This window comes from Rousettus aegyptiacus, unplaced genomic scaffold, assembly GCF_014176215.1.
Source record: "Rousettus aegyptiacus isolate mRouAeg1 unplaced genomic scaffold, mRouAeg1.p scaffold_m13_p_16, whole genome shotgun sequence".
Taxonomy (NCBI): Eukaryota; Metazoa; Chordata; class Mammalia; order Chiroptera; family Pteropodidae; genus Rousettus; species Rousettus aegyptiacus.
The window spans coordinates 54,875,640-54,895,482 of NW_023416291.1; the positions used below are offsets into that span (position 1 = coordinate 54,875,640).

Here is a 19,843-nt window from a genome sequence, read left to right on the forward strand (position 1 = left end):
CTCGAGTCCCCCGCCTGCCCAGTTCCTTCCTCCGGGTCTCAGGAGGAACCGGCATCCACTGTTCCTGCAGGTCAGGAACCTGGGAGCGACCTTCACGCACTCTCCACCTGCAGGCCGTCAGGGCACCTTGTGGGCTGTACCTTGGCAACTCCCCCCAGTGCCACCGCAGTCCCCACGATATCTCTGCGTATCTCCAAGTTTCCTCACTGGCCTCCCCGCTTCCTCTCTCGCCTGATGCTCACAGCACTCCTCCGTCTGAAACGTAAAACATAGCGAACCCGTTCAAACTCCCTTCCTCGCACCTAGCACAGGTTCAGAATGTGCAAATGGCCTGTAAGTATTTAATAAGTTAATAAGAAAACAATGGCGGACTTCAGAGCTCAATGGCTCTGGGTTGGAACCCGCCTAGTCACCACCTGGGATCCCTGGAAGAGGGTCCTTGTCCCTCTCGAAACTCCTCCTAAGGTGAATTTTGCAAGCTTCCAAATCGGTTGACATACTAGCTGGAACACCACTGGTGCGCAACCGCAGAAAGTTCCAGAACCACGCTGCCCAGACTTCAGTTCCAACCCGGGCTCTGTCACTCACACACTGGGTGGCGGTCCGTCTGGGCCTGAGCTTCCTCACCTGTAACACCGGGGCACTAACAGCCATGGGATTGGAAGGACGAAAGGGGACCCCCGCTCCCTGTGCAGGTGTGGCTCCCCGGAATCGATATTTTTATTAAGCAGAACCCCCGCCTCGAAGGCCGAGGCCAGGGCCCGACAGCTGCCGGGAGGAGCCCAGCGCATCGCGCGCGCGCCTTCTCCCGGCGCACCCCCGCCCGGCGCACCTACTACGCGCCGCCCGCGCCCCGCCCTCCCCTGGCGCCGCCCCGCGCCCCGCCTCCCCGGCGCCGCGGCCAATGAGCGCGCGACCCCGCATCCGGGAATCCCGGCGCGGCCACCGCCTCCCGCGCACACACGGCCATGGCGGAGGTGAGTGAGCGGGCCGGGGGAGCCGGACCCCCGCCCCCGCGCGCCCGCGCCCCCGCCGCCCGGCCTCGGCCGCGTGCGGGCTCCGGGCGCGAAGGCCCCCCCGCCCCGGGGCCGTGGGGCCGCGCCCGGGGCGCCGCGCCCGTCGGGGCCCGAGGGGCGCGCGGCTGTGTCGGCAGCCGCCCCCGGCCCGGCCCCCCCACCCCCCGGCTGCCACATCGCGGGCTGCAGTGCGCATGTGCGGGCGCGGCGGCGGCGGCGGCGGCGGCGGCGGCGGGGGGCGCGGGCCGGTGGGGGGCGGTGCGGGGAGCGGAGGCGCCGGGCCGCGGGGGGCAGGCGGGGCGGGGGGCGCGCCGACTCCCGGTCCCCGTGCAGGCCTGGCCGCCCCGGCCGCAGCCAACTTCGCGGGGCGCGCGGCCGCGGCGTCGCGCTCGCCCCGCCGGACCCCGCGTGGGACCCATCGCCGCCGTGCCGGGCTCCGCGGAGTCGCCGTCGCGCCGGGGCCGGGCGGGGCTCGAACCCGGCGCGGGGCTCGAACCGGGCGCGAGGCCGCGTCGGGCTCTCTCAGGGCGGGCAGGGTTCGCCCAGCCTCTCCCCGGCGGCCCGAAGTTACTTCTCGAAGCCGCCTCTCGGCCCTAACGCACGCCCAGGACCGCTGTCTCTAAGCCCTTGGGGCCTGAAACAGTTTGGATTTCGGAGTTTTAACGATTTGAGGATCTCGGGATTTGGGACTGCGATGTTTGATCAAACTCACCTACAAAGTCAGGTCAAAGCAGGGACGAAAAACTTTGACTTTGGGGGTTTCCTTGAGTTTGGAGCATCGGGTAGGACAGCGCCGACCCCCTCGTCCCTCCTAGGGCTTTGCTGAGGATGGAACCAGACAGTGCACCTGCTAGGGCCTCGGTAAATGACTTTTTTGTGCGTGGCGGTTCAGCCTGGGGACACATGCGTTCAGTCCGCCGCCAAACAGGTCCACAGACTCAGCGAGTGATCGCAGTGAAATGGGTGGGGCCGCTGAGGCCGGGAGAGCAGAAGCGGCTATGCAGTGAGGCGCAGCAGGTTGGGGGGCTGTGGAGCCCGTTCGTGGCGGCATGTGCAGTGTTTATGTCTCAGCAGAACACTAGTAGGTGGCGTGGACGGTGGGACGGACCGGCCATTCGCTCCCACTGGTGACCTCATCAGGGGCAGCAACAGGCCCTGCCTTTGCGCCAAAGAGGGGGTGGGCATGTGGGTGCAAGGCCATACCTCACCAGCCAGTTGCTGCCTTGTGTTGGGGGCCTGGATCCAAAGGGTTCTTGGAGAGTTAACTCATCTTTCTTATGAGCCACTTGAGGAAACTGAGGCTTCATGGGGGCAGTGGCTGGCCTTGCAGGTGGGAAGCAGAAACCAGGTCTTCTGATGCCCCGCAGGCGTGTGGTGGTTAAGTATGTGTATCTGTGCTCTTGGACTGGCAGGTCGCTGTGTGTCACGGGTGTGTGTGTGTGTGTGTGTGTGAGGATCAGAGTCCCCAGCCAGCTTCCACTGTGGACTCAGCCTTGCCCAGTGCTGAGCCTCTGGAACCCTCCTGGCAGCCAAGTGCCCAGGGTGTCCCTATTAGCCCTGTTGACAGTTTGAGATGGTGTCCTGTTCAGTCGGTTTCCTCGAAGAAAGCCTGTGTGAGGTCCCTGTGTGAGGTCCCTGTGTGAGGTCCCCTGTGTGCCTGGCTTTGTGGGAGGTCTGAGGGTCAGGCTGAGAGCAGAAACCCAACAGTGCGCATCCTGAAGGGCCTTGGTCAGTAAGGGACCAGCAGGTGTGCACACGTCAGGTGTGATGGCCACCGCCAGCAGACCCATTGGGGCCCTGGAGCCTCTTACTCTATGTGACCTCGGGCAGCTCGCCCAACATCTGAGAGCCGCGGTTCCTTCTCTGAACTGGGGGGAGACACGAGGTTGGCTCAGGCTTCCACAGGGCACCTGAACCCTACAAAATCACAGAGGACCAGCAGTCTAGTGGTGAGGTGGCACTTTGTGACCTAGCAGGGAGCATCTGGTCAGGGCTAGCGGCTTGGTTTTCATCGTGGCCACACTGGCCGCCAGCCTCCGCCAGCACCGTGAGAGGCACCGGGTGCCTCGTGGACATCTGAGTACCTGGACCTTGCCTTGTGCTCAGAACCCCGTGGCTTTCGTCGTCCTTCAGATACAGTGCATGTGCTCGCTGTGACCCCTGCCCTGTGGCCCACACATGTCCTGAGCGTCACCACGTGTGCATCGCCACGTCGCACCACCCCCCTGACGCCGAGCGTCGTTCACGTGCGCGTCGCTCCCCGCCCCCCCGCCATACGCTGAGCGTCGCCATGTGCGCGTCGCCATGTCGCATCCCCTCCCCTGACGCCGAGCGTCGCCACGTGTGCGTCGCCACGTCGCATCCCCCCCCCCGACGCCGAGCGTCGCCACGTGCGCGTCGCTACGTCGCATCCCCCCCCCGACGCCGAGCGTCGCCACGTGCGCGTCGCCACGTCGCATCCCCCCGCCCCCCGACGCCGAGCGTCGCCACGTCGCATCCCCCCCCCACCGGACGCCGAGCGTCGTTCACGTGCGCGTCGCCCCCCGCCCGACGCCGAGCGTCGCCATGTGCGCGTCGCCATGTCGCACCCCTCCCCCTGACGCCGAGCTTCACCACGTGCGCGTCGCCATGTCGCATCCCTCCTCCCCCCCCCCCCACGCCGAGCGTCGCCACGTCCCCTCCCCCAGAGGTATCCGGTCAGGCCGTCCGCCCGCGCTGGGTGCGGCTCTTCACTGGTCCCGTGTCGCGAGAGCCTCCGCGCAGTCTGGACGCAGGACACACGTGACTCGCGGATGTCTCCGTTTCCTTTTCGCTTTGTCGGTAATGTGATTTGAAGCGCAAAAGTGTTTTGATGAATATTTGTTTTCTCTCTTGGTGCTTATGCTTTGGTGTCTTAGCTCAGGAATTGTGTGCAGTCCAGGGTAATGGGTTTACTCCTGTGTTTTCTTCCCAGACATTCATCTCTTACAGTTAAGGTCTTTGATGAGTTCTCAGTTAATTTTTACACGTGGTGCGAGGTAGATGTACGATTTCTTTCTTTTGTGTGTGGCTATCCAGTTGTCCTGGCACTTTGTTGAAAACATTTCATTCGTCATGGAATTGTTTTGTCACATTTGTCAAAATTCAGTTGGTTGTAAACATGTGCGTTTTTTTCCTGGATTTTCAGCTCTGTTCTTTTGATTTAAATGTTCAGCTTTATGTCGGCATCACGCTGTTTTGATGCCGGTAACTTTGTAGTGATTTCAAAATCAGGAAATCTCTTGCGATTTTCTTTTGAGATTGCCTTGGCTGTTCTGGGTCCCTGGAGCTTTCTCCATTTCTGGACTCCGTCGGCGTCCGCACGGAAGGGTCTGATGGCCCTGCGGCGTCTGTGCATCAGCCGGGGCACCTGGCATCCGACACATGAGCCTTCTGAGCTGTTAGTGGAGGCTGTCTGTCTTTCCACCTGCTTAGAAATTCTTCAGTTTCTTTCAACACATTTTGTGCTTTTTCAACGTTTGAACTGTTTTTACTAAATTTAATCCCAAGTATTTCATTCTTTTTGATGCTATTTGTACGTGGAGTTGTGTTCTTAATTTCCATTTTGGTTTAACTGCTAGCATGTAGTAGTAAACTTGGTTTCACATGTTGCTCTTGCGCTCTCCTACCTCGCTGAACTCATTTGTTAGTTCATGTTTTTAGTGGATTTTTTGGGTGTCTTCTGTGTCCATGATGATGTCATCTGCCAGAGGAAATTGCTCCGTCTCTTCCCATGGAGTTGGGGTGCCTTTATTTCATCTTCTTGCCCTGGTGGGAACCTCCAGTGCCACAACGAACAGCTGTGGCGGGAGTGTGCATCCTGTCATGTCACCTTTAAGGGGTGTTGGCAGGTGCCTTTTTGAGCAAGTTTCACTCTTTTTCTAGTATTGTTGGCTTTTTAAAAAAATCTGAGGTATCGTATACCGCAAAATATACCCATTTCAAGTGCTCTGTTCACTTGCTCGGGGGTATGTTTTGGAACTCACCCCTGTCTAGTTCCAGGGTATTTGCATCACCCAAAAGGAAACCCTGCCCCCACCAGCAGTCACCCTCAGCCCTCCCCAGCCCCCTGCGCCACTCGCCCGCTTCCTGTCTGCGGACGTGCTTGTCCTGGACGTGCCGCACAGATGGAGTCTCACCATGTGGCCGGTGCGTCCGGCGTTGCTCATTGAGCGCGGTGTGCTCAGGGTCTGTCCACGTCGTGGTGAGTGCCAGCGCCTCCCCCCCTTTCGTGGCTGAGTGGCACTACCCCATGTGGACGGGCATGGGGCGGTGTGTCCTTCACCCGCAGATGGACACGCGAGTTGTCTTACCTTTCGGCTGCGTGAGTCTGCTGCCGTGAGCATGCGTGGTCGGCCTGGGTGTGTGTTTCCAGTTCTCCTGGGGTCGTACCACGGAGTAGAGTTAAATACTGGTCATTCGGTGACCCTTTACTTTTGGAGGAATTCCCCGATTTCCCCAAAGCGGCTGTGTGGCTTCTGAAGACTCAAGGTCCTGGAGGCCGGACCCTGGTCATGTGGACCGCTGTGTCTGGCACAGGGGGCGGTGACCGCCTGTTGGGTATGTGCAGCAGGGCTGTGTGTGGACCAAGTCACCCAGTCCCTGTGTCCTAGGCAAGCGATAACCGCCGCAGGCTCCTGACGGTGCCAGGCCCGTCGCAGCCCCTGTGGGTGCTGTTTCCCTACTCGGAGGTGAGGACCCCGGGGTACCAGCACACCCGTGCAGGCCCACGTGTCCACAGATCCACGTGTGTGACTTGGGGTGGGGGAGTGACCCCCGCAGCCGCCGGACCCACTCTGTGCCTGCTCGCTGCTCCCCGCCTCTGCAGCAGCTCATGTCCATGTCCAGCCCCCTCTTCCCCCAAGCCCAGAGGGAGCTGCTCCCCGAAGTCCCCGGGAGCACGAAGGCTTCCGGCCTGCCAAGCTGACCCCGCCTTCTTCATCCGCAGGCCTCCTCGCTGGAGAGGCAGAGCCCGCGCGTGGCCCCCCATCTCAGCCGCGGCCTGTGCACCAGGGAGCCCGGCTTGCCGACTGCAGCAGGTGCCTCCCCCGCCTCCGCCGCCTCCTGCCCCGGGTCATTGCAGCCCTAAGGACAGGGCTTGCTCAGCCCAGCAAGACAGACTGTGCGCTGACCCCTAGAGTCCAGATGAGTGTGGATGCAGTGGCCAGGACTGTTTCCTGTTCTCCGGTGGGGCTGGGTGGCCCAGGGGGACCAGAGCGCCTCCTTCTGGGCACCCGTGTCCGATAGAAAAGCAACGCCGAGGAGGTTGCAGTGGGTGCTGGGGGGCACCATCCCTAGGTGCCCTGCACCTGCCTCGAGCTGGCCTGGCCGCCTGCCCCCTCCCAACCCCCCACCCCGCCTGACTCTGCAGCACCCCCCGCCCCCGCTCGTTGCTTTGGACCCCTGGGGAGGAGCAGCCTTGGCCTTCCCGGCTCTGCTAGTGCTGATGGAGACCTAGCTATTTTTTTTTTTTGTTTCTTGGTTTTTTTTTTAAATTGACTTTATTGAAACCTAAGGAGAAGAGAGAGCAGTGAGCACTCCTGGCTCTCTGGGGAAGACCCCAAATCTGGTAACACCCAGCACCCGTTGTGCTGGGCATGCGACCTTGCTGTGCCCTGCTCGAGGAGGAGGGACGGGTGTTTGTTGGGCCTACTGCGTGCTGCCCGTTGGTGTTTTCACACTGTGCCCGTCCCCGCTGTGACTCACGGAGGCGGGTGTGTGGCGTCGCCCCTGCATTTCCAGAGCCGAGGGGCTTGCGCAGGCCCCGCAGGCACTGTGGGGCCAGGTGTGGTCCGTGTGCCCGTCCCATGCTGGCTCATCTCACCCGTGTCCCCTCGCTGTCTCCCCAGACTCTAGCAGACATCCCCCCAGAAAACACATCCCACACCCCAGCATCCGTGTGCAGTTAGCCAGGTGTGCTCTTCTGTGCCTGTTCCCACGGGGCAGAGTGACGTCGCCAAGCAGCAGTGTGTGCGCACACGCACACGGCTGCACGCACACGCCGCGGGCTGCACGCACATGCCCGAGCACACGCACGTGCCGCGGGCTTCATCCCTGCTGGCAGCCGGGCGACTGCCGTGGCGGTTCCCCGAGCCGTCTCCGGTCTCAGCGGGAGGGTGGGGACGGGCGGGACGGGGCGCTCACAGCCGTGTCCCCCCCACAGGGGTGTCCATGGGCTCTGCAGACCAGCAGTTCAGCCTCGCAGAGATCCTGTCGCAAACCTACGGCGTCCAGGAGGAGTGCGAGGAGGCCGTGAGGCGCCCAGAGCAGCGGGAGGAGGGGCTGGTCAAGGACTTCGTCTCCCAGGTACCGTGCATGGGGCCCCGTGTGCTGTGGCTGCTCGCTTCTGCCGCGACCAGCCCTGCTTCCTGTCGGTGCTGAGCGCTGCGGTCAAAGGACGGGACAGGACAGGCTGGGTCCTGCCTTCAGGGGCTCTGCGCTGTAGACCCTGCCGTTCTCAGTGTTTGGCGCCGGAGTCCCTTGTGCTCTCGGAAGTGGCCGAGGCTCTTGAGTAGCTGAGACGATGCAGCGTGCGCAGTCAGCCTCCTGTTAGAAATGACGTGTTTTTGTGGAAATGGATAAAAAAGTAGCTTTTCCAAAACAGCGAAGGGTAGGGAGGAGTAGAATGTGGGCACTTTGTAGCTCGGCTCTGGACGTGCTCCTTGGGCCGCCGGGTGTGTCTGGCCTGACGCCGGTGTCCTGGGGTAGGGAGGGGCGGCCTCGGCGCTTTGCGACAGCGGCGGCTGTCCTGCGATGCTGGACCGCAAGCCGGGAGCTGGCCCTGCAGGGCGGGCGGCAGACGGCGTTCTCCAGCCACACCAGGGAGCCTGGGCGCCTGCTAGGTGCCTGCCACTGGCCTCGAGCCTGGTGTGGCTCTTCCCCTGGGCGTGATCCTGTGGCTTCCACACTGAGGACGTGTTCGCAGAGCCTCGCTCCTCCACGGGTGGCTCTTGCTGACAGAGTTCGCAGCATGAAATCTGAGGCACGTTGTTACAGCTCGGGGCTCACACGCCGGGGCCAGGAGCCACAGGTCAGGGTCTGGCAGGCTGTCAGTGGGGGCCCCTGCCGGGCACGCAGACGCTGGCCCTGCCAACCCTCAACCTGGTGAGACCTCCCCTGTCGTGTCGGACCCACCTCTGTCCCCATTTCATCGCTCTTCCGGAAAGGCCCGTCTCCCGGGGCGGTCACGCGGGCTTAAGGAGGGCCGATGCGTGTGGGGGCCACAGATGGCTGGTCTGTACCGCTGTCCACACACCTGATCAGCCGCCCGCCCACTGTTCTTCCTTAGGGACTAATCACAAGGTATTTGTGTAGCCTGGTGCCAGGTATCACTTGGTGCCAATTTGGTGTTATAGCCCAAAAGTCAGAACTCCAAAACCCGAATCAGCTATTAGTTAGTTAAGTACCCAGACGTGGGTTTTCTTCAGGTGTGATTCGGACGTCGGTTTAATTCAGATGTAACCGACAGGAAGAACGTGAAGTCCGAGGTAAAAGCGGAAGCTCTGCCACTCTCTGTCACCTTAGGGAGGCGGAAGGCACCTGTCCGCGTCAGGTGGTCAGATCTGTTTCCCGGAACCAGACTTTCTTTTGCCTAAAAGCTCAAGTGTCGCTAGCAGCGCCCGTCGGTCGTTCTCTGGGACGCTGCTGCCTGGGGCTCTGTGTCCGGGTGCCGTCTGCCCGCCGTCCCTTTGAGCGAGGACAGTGTCACCACGCCTTCGGCACCCTGCGGTGCGCTGCAGGGTGTGGCCACACTTCTTGCCTGCTTCCCTCTTCCTCCCGTGGAGTCAGAGTGGCACCTGCCTGGGCGGCCTCTGCCGAGATCACTGACCACACGTGGTGTCCCTAAGGGAAGCCAGCGTCCGGAGAGCTGGGGTGGCGGCGAGGGGTGCACCCTGGCTCGCGCGCTTGGCTTCCGCCATCGGCACATGTGCCAGCACTGGCCGGTGGGCGTCCCTTTCCCTCGCCGCCCTGCTCAGGCCGCCGGGAGCCCGGGCATCGGGGGCTGTGGGCAGCCGGACGCGTCCCTCCTGAGTCCCGGAGAGCAGAAGTCAGGTTGGGTTTTTAGAGCAGGCGCCGCTGCAAGGAATGGCCGGGAGTCCCCGCACGGGGGCTGACGGGAGGTGGGGCGGTAGGTGCTGGCCCGAGAGAGCGACGTGGACAGGGACCCCGGGCTCGGGGTGGAGTGGGGTGGGTGGCACTGGTCTTGCGAGGGAGGTGGTGACCATTTCAGCCTTTTGCTTCCCAGTAATTAAACGTCTCAGTTCTGTTTCTTGTCATGTTGCTTTGGCACGAGGCGTCAGAACCACGTGTGTGACCATGTGGCCTTGAGGCTGCTTCCGTTCCAGCCGTGATGGCATCGCTCTGGCCACCCACCGCTGCTGGGCGGGGGCCGACCGTGCCACCGTGGCCCTGCCGGGCACTGTCTCTGCACCCACTGCTCTGAGGGCTCAGCAGGCCAGGTGGACGCTGAGTGTTTCCGGCGCCCATCCCACGCCTGGGCAGGGGTGTGTGTCTCTGCCCTCGTTTATCGGTGTCCCGAGCGTGTAGCGTTCCAGGTAGCGGGTGTCCTTGCCGTCCTGGAGCAGGGGAGCTCCCCGAGGGGCGGCTGCGGGCCCTTCAGGCGCAGACCTTGGGCACAGCTGACCCTTTTGGGGTCTCTTCCGGATGCCTCTCCTGGGATCTGACCGAGGTGCGTTGCCGTGAGTGTGACCAGCCGGCCCTGGTCGTGGTGGCCAGGTGGTCACATTCACGGTGGGGGAAGCAGCCCCCAGAGCAGCCCACCGACAGAGCCTGTCGCCCTCAGAGCAGCGACATGCCCCTGGACGAGCTGCTCGCCCTCTACGGCTATGAGGCGTCAGACCCCATCTCGGAGCGGGACAGTGAGGGTAGCGACACCGCCGCCCACCTCCCGGACATGACCCTGGACAAGGTGATGGCCTCCCTGGGACCGGCCGGAGGGTTCGGGGAGGCGGCAGTGCTGCGAGCAGTGTGAGCCTGGGTGACTGTGCGCCCTGCCCTCCTGCTCCCCGGAGTCAGCCGGCTCCTGGTGGCCACCGGGAGGGGCTGGGACGGGAGACCCTGACACTGCCCAGTGAGGGGCCGAGTGGAGACTGGCCTGGGGCCATGCAGCTGGGGGGACAGAGCAGCGAGGCCGCGAGCCTGGCGCAGAGGGGACGGGGCTGTCGCCCCACAGTGGGGCACCAGATGGCGGGGGGGCAGGGACAGGCCGTGTCTGTCCCCAGCAGGGCTGTGGCTTGGGGACCACACTCGTCCATGCCGGGGGCCCAGCCTCGTCTGAGGAGCAGGCCGAGGGGCCCCCGTGAGCGAGGCTCATCGGGCCTGGGTGCCGTTTGTGTTATTGCTGTGTGACTGTGAGGCCACTAAGACAAACCGCAAAAACCTTCTTTGCTTTCTTGTCAAAAGGAACAAATAGCGAAGGATTTGCTTTCAGGGGAAGAAGAGGAAGAGACACAGTCCTCGGCCGATGACCTCACCCCGTCCGTGACCTCCCACGCAGCCTCCGACCTTTTCCGGACCCAAAGCGCAAGTAGGTGTGCTGTCCACTCGTGCACGCGGCCGGGCCCAGCCGGGCTCTGGTGATGCACACGGAGGTCCCTGGCCGCAGAGGCCGAGCACTCAGGCACAGACGCCCCGCGGGTGCCTCCTTCTGGGTCTGGGTCCCGTTGGGGTTCCCATCTCCCTGGCCCGTGAGCCGAGACCCGGGGAGGGTGTGCCGGTGCCCGCAGCCAAGAGCCGTCAGGCTCCAGGCGGCGTCCTCAGGCCTCCTCGGCCCTCCCTCCGCGGTTCCTGCCCCTGTGGCCGCTCTCCACACGCCCGGCTGGCTGGCGCCTGGGACCTGCCTCTCAGGAGGGGAGAGGGGTGGTGGCTATAGCAGTGGAGCCTTTGGGGTTCAGTAGCCTGGGGGCCACCCTGCTCCACGGGTGTGTCACCTGCTCCACTTTCCCCAAAGCCCGCTTCCTGCCTGGCACAGACAAGGAGCTGTCTGACACCGAGGAGGACCCTCTTCCTTCCAACAAGTGCAAGAAGGTGCGTGGCCTCTCGCTTCTGGGCCGTGAGCAGGGTGGGGCCCAGTGTGGCGCTGCGACCTTGAGCCCGGGTTGCCGTGGCCACTGCAAGCGCAGGGGCTGTGGTCCCAAAGTCCTGTCCTGGACACCCAGGTCCTTGGTCCCCACCGGCTTTGCGCCACAACTGGCCACACTGGACAAACAAGTGGATGGGGGCACACGGCCGCTCACACCCACACACCCAGGCCTCTGCGTCCCCTCCTCAGGCCATAGGACTCGGCATCCATGGGCAGGTCACACAGACTAGCCCAACCCCGGGCTCCGGGCGGCAGCCGGGCCCTCGTCAGCACCACGCCCAGCCTCCTGCCTACCCTGGCCCCTTGGACTCTGTCTTTGCAGGAGATCATGGTGGGACCTCAGTTCCAGGCTGACCTCAGCAACTTGCACATGAGCCGCCATGGTGAGAAGTGTAAGTGGGGCTGGGTCGTAGGGGAACAGAGGGAACCCCACAGCTGTGGAGAAAGAGCTTGGTGCCACCCAGCCAGAGCCAGGCCCCAAACCCCATGGGGTGGGACAGAGTGGGGGCCGGGCACGGGGGAGCTGGGTGCACTCACTCCGCTGTGGGCCGCCAGGGTCAGGGCTGGGGACTGACGGGCGTAGCTGAGCCAGGTCTCCAGGGACCCGCAAGCGAATGTGAGTGTAACGGCACACGAGCCCCCGGACGGAGGGGGCTGTCCACGCGCTCCCGGTTGGACCCGGCGCACAGTGCGCCCTCTCCCACGGTCTGCCCTGCGGGCAGCCGCCGTCCTTGGTCCCGAGGGGATGTCCCTCCTCCTCATCTTACACTGCGAGCTAGGTCCACGCAGGTGGCGTGTTCTCTCTGTGGACATCTTATGTTGGGTGTCTCTCTTGTTGTGGTTATGACTGTGCCCGGGCTCATCCTGGTGGACACTTGCTCTTGGATAGACGGCTGGGAGGCACACGGTGGCCGGCGTTGGGTGTGTGGGTCCGGCTCGGGGTCCCACCAGGGGCCTGCGGGCGCTGCAGTGGCCCACATCCGGTCAGCGCGCGGTGTTGTCCTTGTCCGTTTCACCACTGTGGTCAGGGTGCGTGGTGGCTCGCTGTGGTTTCATTCGCATTTCTCACATGAGGCATAGGTTCCCTGGCCCCTTGGTTATGTCTCATGAGGGGCCTGCTCGGAGACTTGCCTGTTTCCAGGTTGGGTTGTGTTTCTCTTGTCACCGTGCGGTTCGATCAGGTGAGCCCAGGTGTGTGATGTTCTTTGTGTTTACGAACCCGAGTTCCTTGGGTGTGTAGTTTGGCGTCTGGCATCAGCTTTGGAGAACTCGAATTCTTTCTGGTTAGACGCGTCATGGCCGCGGCCTGTCCAGGCCGCTGTTGAAACTGTGCACAGACCCACAGGCGGTGTACCCCAGGTCCGGAGGAGCCCCTGTGCTGCTTTAAAGTCCCAGCTGCTCCCTCCGATCCCCAGCGCTGTGGACTCCCTGCCGCTGTCCCGGGTCCTCCTCGCACCGCGTGCTCGGTAGACAGACCAAGCCTCCAGGGCACCGCTGCGTTTCTCCGGAGAGGGCCTGCTGCCCGCTTGGGCCAGCCACCTGGTCCCGGCAGGGGCTCGTGTCGATGTGGACGAGGTGCATGGGACCCAGGCCGCTGTGGCCCTCAGCGCCAACCGGGACGTGCTGGGTCCCAGGCAGCTGCGCAGTTTCTGGTCCCTGTGACTCTTGCCTGGACAGCTCAGTGGTGCTGGCGCCAGGGCTTCCCCGAGCTCTCCCCTCTGCCTCTTCCTGGTCACATCCCCCCTTCCGGCTGGGGGCTCCCCCAAAAGTGGGTTTTAGTCGAAATCGACGTTCTGTTTCCGTGGTGTACTAGGACTCGCCTCCGCTGCACCGAGCACGCTCCGTCGGGGGGTGCGCGGCGCCGTGAGCGGAGTGGCGGTGGCTCAGCGACGCCCCTGGGCCCCGGGGTTCACCGTCGCCATGCAGTCGCCTCTTCGCACTGCTCCCTCGGGACTCCGCAGCCCCCTGCACCCGCCACAGCACTCCCACCCAGAGGCCTCGCTCAGAAGCCCCCCTTCCCTCAGCCCGGGCCAGGTGCCGCCGCCTCCAGGAGGCCGCCCTGTGTTTCCTGGCTAGGAAGCGCCCGGCTGACTCCCACAGCTTCCCACCCTTGGTGGTCATCCTGACCACCCTGGGCCTAGCGACCTGGCCTAGAGGGGTGCAGGGGGGTGGGCCTGGGCCACAGACCCGGCACTCCCATCAGCACCCGTCCTCTGGAGCTGGGCCAGCCAGCCTGGCAGAGGCGTGCGGGGGCCCTGTCTGCTCTCTGGGCCAGGTGTGGATCACTGGCCCCAGCTGACCCTGGCCCCCCGCCACACAGTGTATGAGAACGAAGACCAGCTGCTCTGGGACCCCAACGTCCTCCCGGAGAGGGAGGTGGAGGAGTTCCTGTACCGCGCAGTCCAGCGGCGGTGGCATGAGGTGCCCGGCTCGCAGCTCCCTGTGGGGGAGACGGTGAAAGACAGTGAGCAGGTAGGCAGGGTGCTGGGCGGGGTGAACGCCCACTGTTCCCACCTGGGGGTGGTGTGAACACCCCCGATGTCCCCGCCTGCTGGTGGTGTGAACACTGCTAGTGCCCAGGGGTGAGCAGGTGGGAAGAGGCTCTTGCTCTCCTAGGCACTGTACGAGCTGGTAAAGTGCAGCTTCAATGCGGAGGAGGCCCTGCGGAGGCTGCGGTTCAACGTGAAGGTCATCCGAGGTGAGTGCCCGCCCTGCCTGACCACCCTCGGCAGCCACCCCGTCCTGGCTGCTGCTGACGCCTCTGACCCCCGGTTGCAGACGGGCTCTGTGCTTGGAGCGAGGAGGAGTGCAGGAACTTTGAGCACGGCTTCCGCGTGCATGGGAAGAACTTCCACCTGATCCAGGCCAACAAGGTGAGGGTGCCGCCTGCCCCATGCCTCTGGGGACCCGGGCTCCTGGGGACCGGCACATGATGCCCTCCACCCCACGGCACGAGGTCGGGACTCCGCTCACCGGGCTCCTGCAATGCGACCGTTGCGGCCCTGCTTCCTGCCTCGCATGCCGCGTCCCTGTCACCTTGCTCTGGTCTGCTCTGCCAGGCCACGTCCCGTCCCCCAGAGGAGGCTGAGTTACAGGAGGGGACCTGCCGAAGGTGCACCTTGGCCGTCGTGCCGGCTCCCCTTCGCTGCTGCAGGCGTGGGCACCGAGGCCACCTCCCTGCAGCAGAGCGTGTTGGCTCCGCCCCCACTGCGGATACTGCAGTGCTGACCCCAGTCTGCCGCCTGCGCTCGGCCCCTGGCCCCGGGAGCGAGGGTCTCCTGGTTTGATCAGACCAAGGAAATAGCTTCTTCCCGCCACCTGTAGCAAACGTCCAGAACCAAAGGGGCTGCCAGGTGCCAAGGCTGCCCTGCCCTGGGCCCGAGTTCCTCTGTCCTCCCCGAGAACGAGGTTCCTCTCCCTGGGCCACGGGCCGGATAGGTTCCCTTGTCTCAGAGCCTGAGCCTCCAGTCCTGTGGCTTTCAGAGGCAGCCTTGGCCCCTTCTCACTGCTCGTGGTGGCAGCCTGTGGAGGAGCAGGCCCGGCTGGCACCCAGCCCACGTTTTGTGCCTCACGTCCTCTCCTGAGAGGTTGAAGTCGAGGAGGTGCTGGTGCTGGGCCAGCGTAGGGACAGGGCGGTGCCCAGCACCCTCTCCACCCTCTAGTCAGGCCAGCGCCTGGAGGGGCTGCCGCGAGCAGAGTCTCACTTGCACCGACTTCCTTGTGCCCACCCCGGTCACCACGCGAGCTCTACGTTTGCCCCCGCGCTGGCCCAGGGAGGCTGTGGCACCTCTCCTGGTCACGGGACAGTGCGTGTGTGCCCTGTTCTCCGCCCCTCCCCCCCGCCTGGGTCCCAGGCCTCCCTGGGCTCCGGCGTCTTCCTCGTCCTGGGACCAGCAGGGTGCTCCTGCGTCGTGGCTGCAGCCATGCGCTGGGGACCCTCCAGAGGGGTACACGACCCACGCTGCCCCGTGGGGCTTCACCAGGTGGCATCCAGCTCCATGTCCGCCCTCGTCTCTGGCACTTGTGTGTAAACGGAGCCAGGCTCTTGAGGCCTGGTGTGGCCCGGAGCGGCACCCCGTGCTCAGGGCCGGCTCTTCTGGGGTGCCCGTGACTCTTGCGGCAGAAGTGTGTGCCCAGGCCGCATGCCGTCCTCTCTGGGTGGGGGCTCTGTCCCTGCTTCGTTTCTCTGCGGGGCCTGTGACGACGGGGACGAGGTGGATGCTCGCTCGTGGTCTGGGGACGAGGACGGGCCCAGTGTGAAGCGGGCGCCCGTGCCCGCAGGCGGCAGGCGGCGACAGCGCACCGTCCTGCTCGGGGTGGAGCGAGGCGCCCGGGGTGGGAGTGAGGGAGGTGCAGAGGGCCAGGGCCCAGGTGACGCGCGCTGTTCCTCAGGTGCGCACGCGGTCGGTGGGCGAGTGCGTGGAGTACTACTACCTGTGGAAGAAGTCCGAGCGCTATGACTGCTTCTCGCAGCAGACGCGGCTGGGCCGCCGGAAGTATGGCCCGGCAGGACCCACGTACGTGCGGGGCTCCCGAGGGCCCGGGGCTGGGGGCGCCGCAGTCTTGGGCACCTCCCGCCCCCACCTGCAGGCCCGCGTGATGTGTCTGTTCTTTGTTGCAGGGACACAGACCAGGACCTGGATGGCAGTGACCACGATGGCCCTGGCCGCCCCCGCTCCTCACCACCCCTGCCCCCTGCCACTGATGGCCTGGGTCCCGAAGAGGACCCTCTGCCACGCATGCACACAGGTGAGGGTGTGGGCAGGGCTTAGCCCTGGGGGAGCCTTTCCTCCCTGGCACCCCGCCCTGGGCCAGCGGACACTGAGCTGGCGTTCAGGAGCTGGTGACACTTCACGCCACAAGGTGTCACCAGGCGGGCTGTCGTAGGGGCCCTTTGGCGTTCTGTGTGGAGGGGAACCTGTGTGTTTTGCAGCCCAAAGTAGGGGGCCCCTGCCTGGGCCCTTGACAGTGGGGGGGGGGGGCTCAGCCCCGCTGCCACGTGGGAGACTTGGGGGTGTCTGAGCTGTCCCCAGCATCCTGGGCCCGGGGCCATGAGAGAGCAAGGCGAGGCTCGTGACTTCAGGTTCGGAAGGTGACCACGGAGAGGACAAGGACTTTTGTCCTCTGGATCTGTCGGACTTGGGTCTGGGCTGCGCCCCGGTTCCAGAGTCCGGTTGGTTCCGTGGTTTGCCATCCGCCTGTCACGCACCCGTCCCTGGTCACCCCGGCTCGGGCGCTGTCGGGGCTCCCGACTGTCTGCCGTGTTTGAGAGCAGGAGTCGCGGCCTCCGAGGAAGGGCCTGAGCCGGGTGTACGATTGGTGTGCCCGGTCTCCACGTGGACGCGTGTCTCACGTTTACGTGAAAGCGCTTGGTGAGGAGCGTCCATGGGCTCCACTGGGCTCACACAGCTTGCAGCCTGAGAGCAGAGCCGGGGTGTTCAGCAGGCGTCCCTCAGCTGGGGTGGCCGTGGTCCCGGGTGGGCCGGGCGTGGGTGTCGCCGGTCTGGCCTCAGCCTTGTTCTCCCCTGCAGAGCCGCTGAGGGAGGACGGCACGGCGGGCAGGCTCGCGGAGCCCGAGGACGGCGCCGATGGCCTCCCGTGCTCGGAGCCAGGGCCTTGTCTGTTCCAGCCACTGGACACGCCCCCGGCGGTGCCCCTGCCCCGGCGGCCCCCAGCCCTGGCCGAGCCTCCCTCCTGCCCACCTGCTGCAGCTGCTCCGGAGCTCAGTGCCAGCCCCAGACTGGCCGTGGACTTGGCCCTGCCTGGGGCCCTCCCTGCAGAGCTGGCCCTCACTTCCAGCCACACGGCTCTGGATGGAGAGCCCGAGGAGGCCGTCCCTGCCCAGGTGGCCCTGTCAGTCACTGATTTTGGACTCCTCGGCATCGGGGACGTGAACCCTTTTCTGGCTGCCCACCCAGCGTGCCCAGCCCCTGGGCTGCACTCGGAGCCCCTGTCACAGTGAGTGCGGCCAGCACCCCGAAGTCAGGCCGGGCGGAGCGGGAGGGTCAGCCCGAGGGCCCGAGGGGGCGTGGCACAGGCAGCAGGCTGTTCGTTTCTTTAGTTTATTCTCTACTTTTAATTTGGCTTATTTATTTTTTTGACTAGGTAATACATTCATATGGTTCAAAACCCACAAAGGTACAAACGGGGCCAGTGGCAGCTCCCCCCACCCCTGCCCACCCCCAGGCACACTGACAACACGTCTGCTGGGGGAGGCGCGGTCGCGGTCGGGAGCCACGTTCGCAGCCGCGGCGCCCAGCCGTGCACAGTGCGCGGTGGGGCTCACCCTGTCCGCTCGCGTCTCTTCCCTCTGCAGCTGTAATGTGATGACCTGTTGATCCCTGGCCGCAGGCGGGCACGTGTGGCCCCGACCGGACATGGGGCCACTGCGGGGCCTGCCTGTCAGTCTTCCTGACCTTCCTCCTCATGGGCCTCCGGTGACGCTGTCTGCTTCAGAGCTCAAGGACCCGGGTGAGCGGCGGCTGGGCCACGGGCCCTGACTCTACCTGCACGGGCCGCTCCACCTCGCGGCTCCAGCCTGCCGCCCGCACCGGGGGGGCCGTCGGCAGCCAGGCGTGGCAGGCCAGCCCCGTCCAGCCAGCAGAGGCGAGGAAAGGCGTCCCTGCGTCAGGGAGCCCAGAGACAGGGCAGGACACCACCCCCACCAGCAGCCCCCGCCCAGGGCGCACCCCAGCACTCTGCTTGGCTCCCTGTTGCCACACCGGGCCGGGCTGCGGGCTGCCCAGCCCAGGGGTCGAGGGGGCAGCTGCTACTCGGTGCCAAACCCTCCCGGGGCACAGCCATATACCTCGACGTCGGCCCCGCCCCCTCGCCCGTCTGTCCACTTCAGGAAGAGCCGCACTTTACGTCCCCTGCCCCATCCCGGGGCCCCCAGCAGCCTTGGACATGGGCTCCGGGGGACAGGCGACTGACGCCCCCTTGGTACGTGGCCCGTCACCTGCAGTGCCGAGGGGCCGGGTTCCAGCCCCTTCTCCCCCGCAGGTGGCTTTTCTGTTGAAGCCCCCCAACAAGATGGTTTGGGGTCCTGGTCCTTCTACCCGGCTTCCCTTGTTCTATTTATGTTTCTGTTTACAAATTGGAGTGGGGTCCTCCAGGGAGGCGGCAGGGCTCCTCAGCCCCCGGGTGTCACCAGGAGAGGTTGGCTCGAGCCCATCTGCAGAGTTGGACTCGACTTTCCTTGTCACCCCACCAAGGACCGCACTGTGAAGTGATAACTGCCTTGAACCCCTTTGCTGTTTTATTTATTAAACTTGATTTGAAGCCCCTGGGTGCCTCGCGGTGGGTCGGATGGGGTCACCCTCATCACTCATTCGCAGCTGGGCAGCATTCAGGGGCATGGGGGCCGTGGTCCGTGTCACGATGACCAGTGTGAGGGAGGTGGTCGGTTAAGTGGAGGAGACGTTCAGGCTGAAACTAGATGGAGAGCCAGCCCGCCCTGGGGGACGGCCAGTGCGCATCACGCCGAGGTCACTGAAGTGGCGGGTCTGTCCTGAGAAGGGAGCCGAGTGTGGGAGGGGGCGGGGGCGGCGGGGGCCAGACGTGCCATTTCAGACCCCCTTGGGTGGCTGTGCAGGCAGGCCGGGCTGAGGTGGTGGCTGAGGGGCAGGTCACCGGCCAGCTGTGTGCGGGGTGTGGGGGGTCAGCGCCCCTCGCGGAGCCGGCTCTGCCAGCGTTGGGAGCAGGGACTCGGAACGGCCTCCCCTGGGGCCTCTGCGTGTGCGCGTCTCAGAGGCCACGCTCTGCCGTGCTGCCGCCAGCCGGGAGGGTGCTGTGCCCGGTCCTGCGTGTTCTCGTTCTGACTGCCTGAGCCCTTTGTCTTTTCTCCCTGGTTTTGAGCACTTCGATGTGCAGCGTTTTCACACTGGCTTCTTTCACTGGGTGAAAAGCACCAAGGTCTCTCCATGTCTTTTTAAGTCTGAGAAACGCCCCGTCACCTGGGGGACTGTGTCATGTCACCCACTCACCTGCTGGTGGGTGGCCCTTCTGGGTGGGCCGCAGCGGCGGGTGCAGGTTCTGTGGACACCCAGGGGCTGAGCCCGGCAGTTGGTCAGAGCCCCGGCAGTGGGCGGGCCTGTGGCTCCACGGCCAGTGCCCGGCCTCTGCCCCCCGCTGCTGGGAGGGCCCCCATCCCCTCATTGGTGAAGTCCTTTGTTTTTGGCAGGATAGGCGTTTCAGAGGGGCTTCCACTGACGCCTGGCTTTTAGTGAGAAAGTGGTGGTTGTCACTTGTTTTCGTGAATGTGACTTGTCTTTTTTTCTGTGATTTTCTCTTTGGATGCCAGGATTTGAGTGCAGTGTGTCCAGTGCAGCTTTCTGCATGGAGGTTCTGGGGCCTGCAGACTGCCGCCCCCTGGCCGCCTCTCCCCCTCCTCCCCTTGCGTCCCCGTGATGCGGGAACAAGCGTGCTGCCCCCAGTTCCATGCGTCCGGTTCTGTGTGTTTCTGCGGACTGTCCTCGAGGTCACCGCTCTCGCCCATTGTCCAGGCTGCCGTGCGGCCTGTGCCATGTCCCTTAGCTCATACCCGGTGTACCCCCTTGTTCTCCCTTCTGTGCTGAGGCTCCCCTGGCCCGTCTCCCCTCTACACTCTCCGATCTCCCTGTGACACCTTGGCAGCAGCACACCGAGGTGGGGGACGCCTGGCCCCACGCAGGGGCCCCACGAGCGTCCAGAGGTCGGGCTGGGTCGA

At 64.6% G+C, this 19,843-nt stretch overlaps 1 protein-coding gene across 6 annotated transcripts; it reads left to right on the forward strand.

The window, feature by feature from the left end:
• Positions 1-959: 959 nt before the first annotated feature.
• Positions 960-18,422, forward strand: MIER2 (MIER family member 2). 6 transcript variants are annotated; one of them, XM_036234274.1, is made up of 15 exons: positions 5,648-5,725; positions 5,983-6,073; positions 7,198-7,340; positions 9,838-9,963; positions 10,458-10,581; positions 11,005-11,081; positions 11,459-11,528; positions 13,457-13,608; positions 13,753-13,834; positions 13,915-14,009; positions 15,529-15,653; positions 15,758-15,885; positions 16,668-17,094; positions 17,242-17,274; positions 17,453-18,422. In XM_036234274.1, exons 3-14 carry the CDS (start codon positions 7,206-7,208, stop codon positions 17,243-17,245), a joined length of 1,545 nt encoding a protein of 514 aa, XP_036090167.1. In that variant the 5' UTR covers positions 5,648-5,725; positions 5,983-6,073; positions 7,198-7,205; the 3' UTR covers positions 17,246-17,274; positions 17,453-18,422. The 6 variants fall into 6 exon arrangements, with proteins under 6 accessions (XP_015982166.1, XP_015982164.1, XP_015982167.1 ...); XM_016126680.2 differs by lacking the exons at positions 5,648-5,725; positions 17,242-17,274 and adding an exon at positions 960-977; XM_016126678.2 differs by lacking the exons at positions 5,648-5,725; positions 17,242-17,274 and adding an exon at positions 1,447-1,877.
• Positions 18,423-19,843: the final 1,421 nt, after the last annotated feature.

Bases quoted from the DNA above. Each gene is read 5' to 3' on its own strand.
- MIER2 (XM_016126678.2), top strand. From the start codon at position 1,845: ATGGAACCAGACAGTGCACCTGCTAGGGCCTCG. The intron at 1,878-5,982 runs GTAAATGACTTT...CTTCATCCGCAG, and splicing joins GTGCACCTGCTAGGGCCTCG to GCCTCCTCGCTGGAGAGGCA. The intron at 17,095-17,452 runs GTGAGTGCGGCC...TTCCCTCTGCAG, and splicing joins CACTCGGAGCCCCTGTCACA to CTGTAATGTGATGACCTGTT.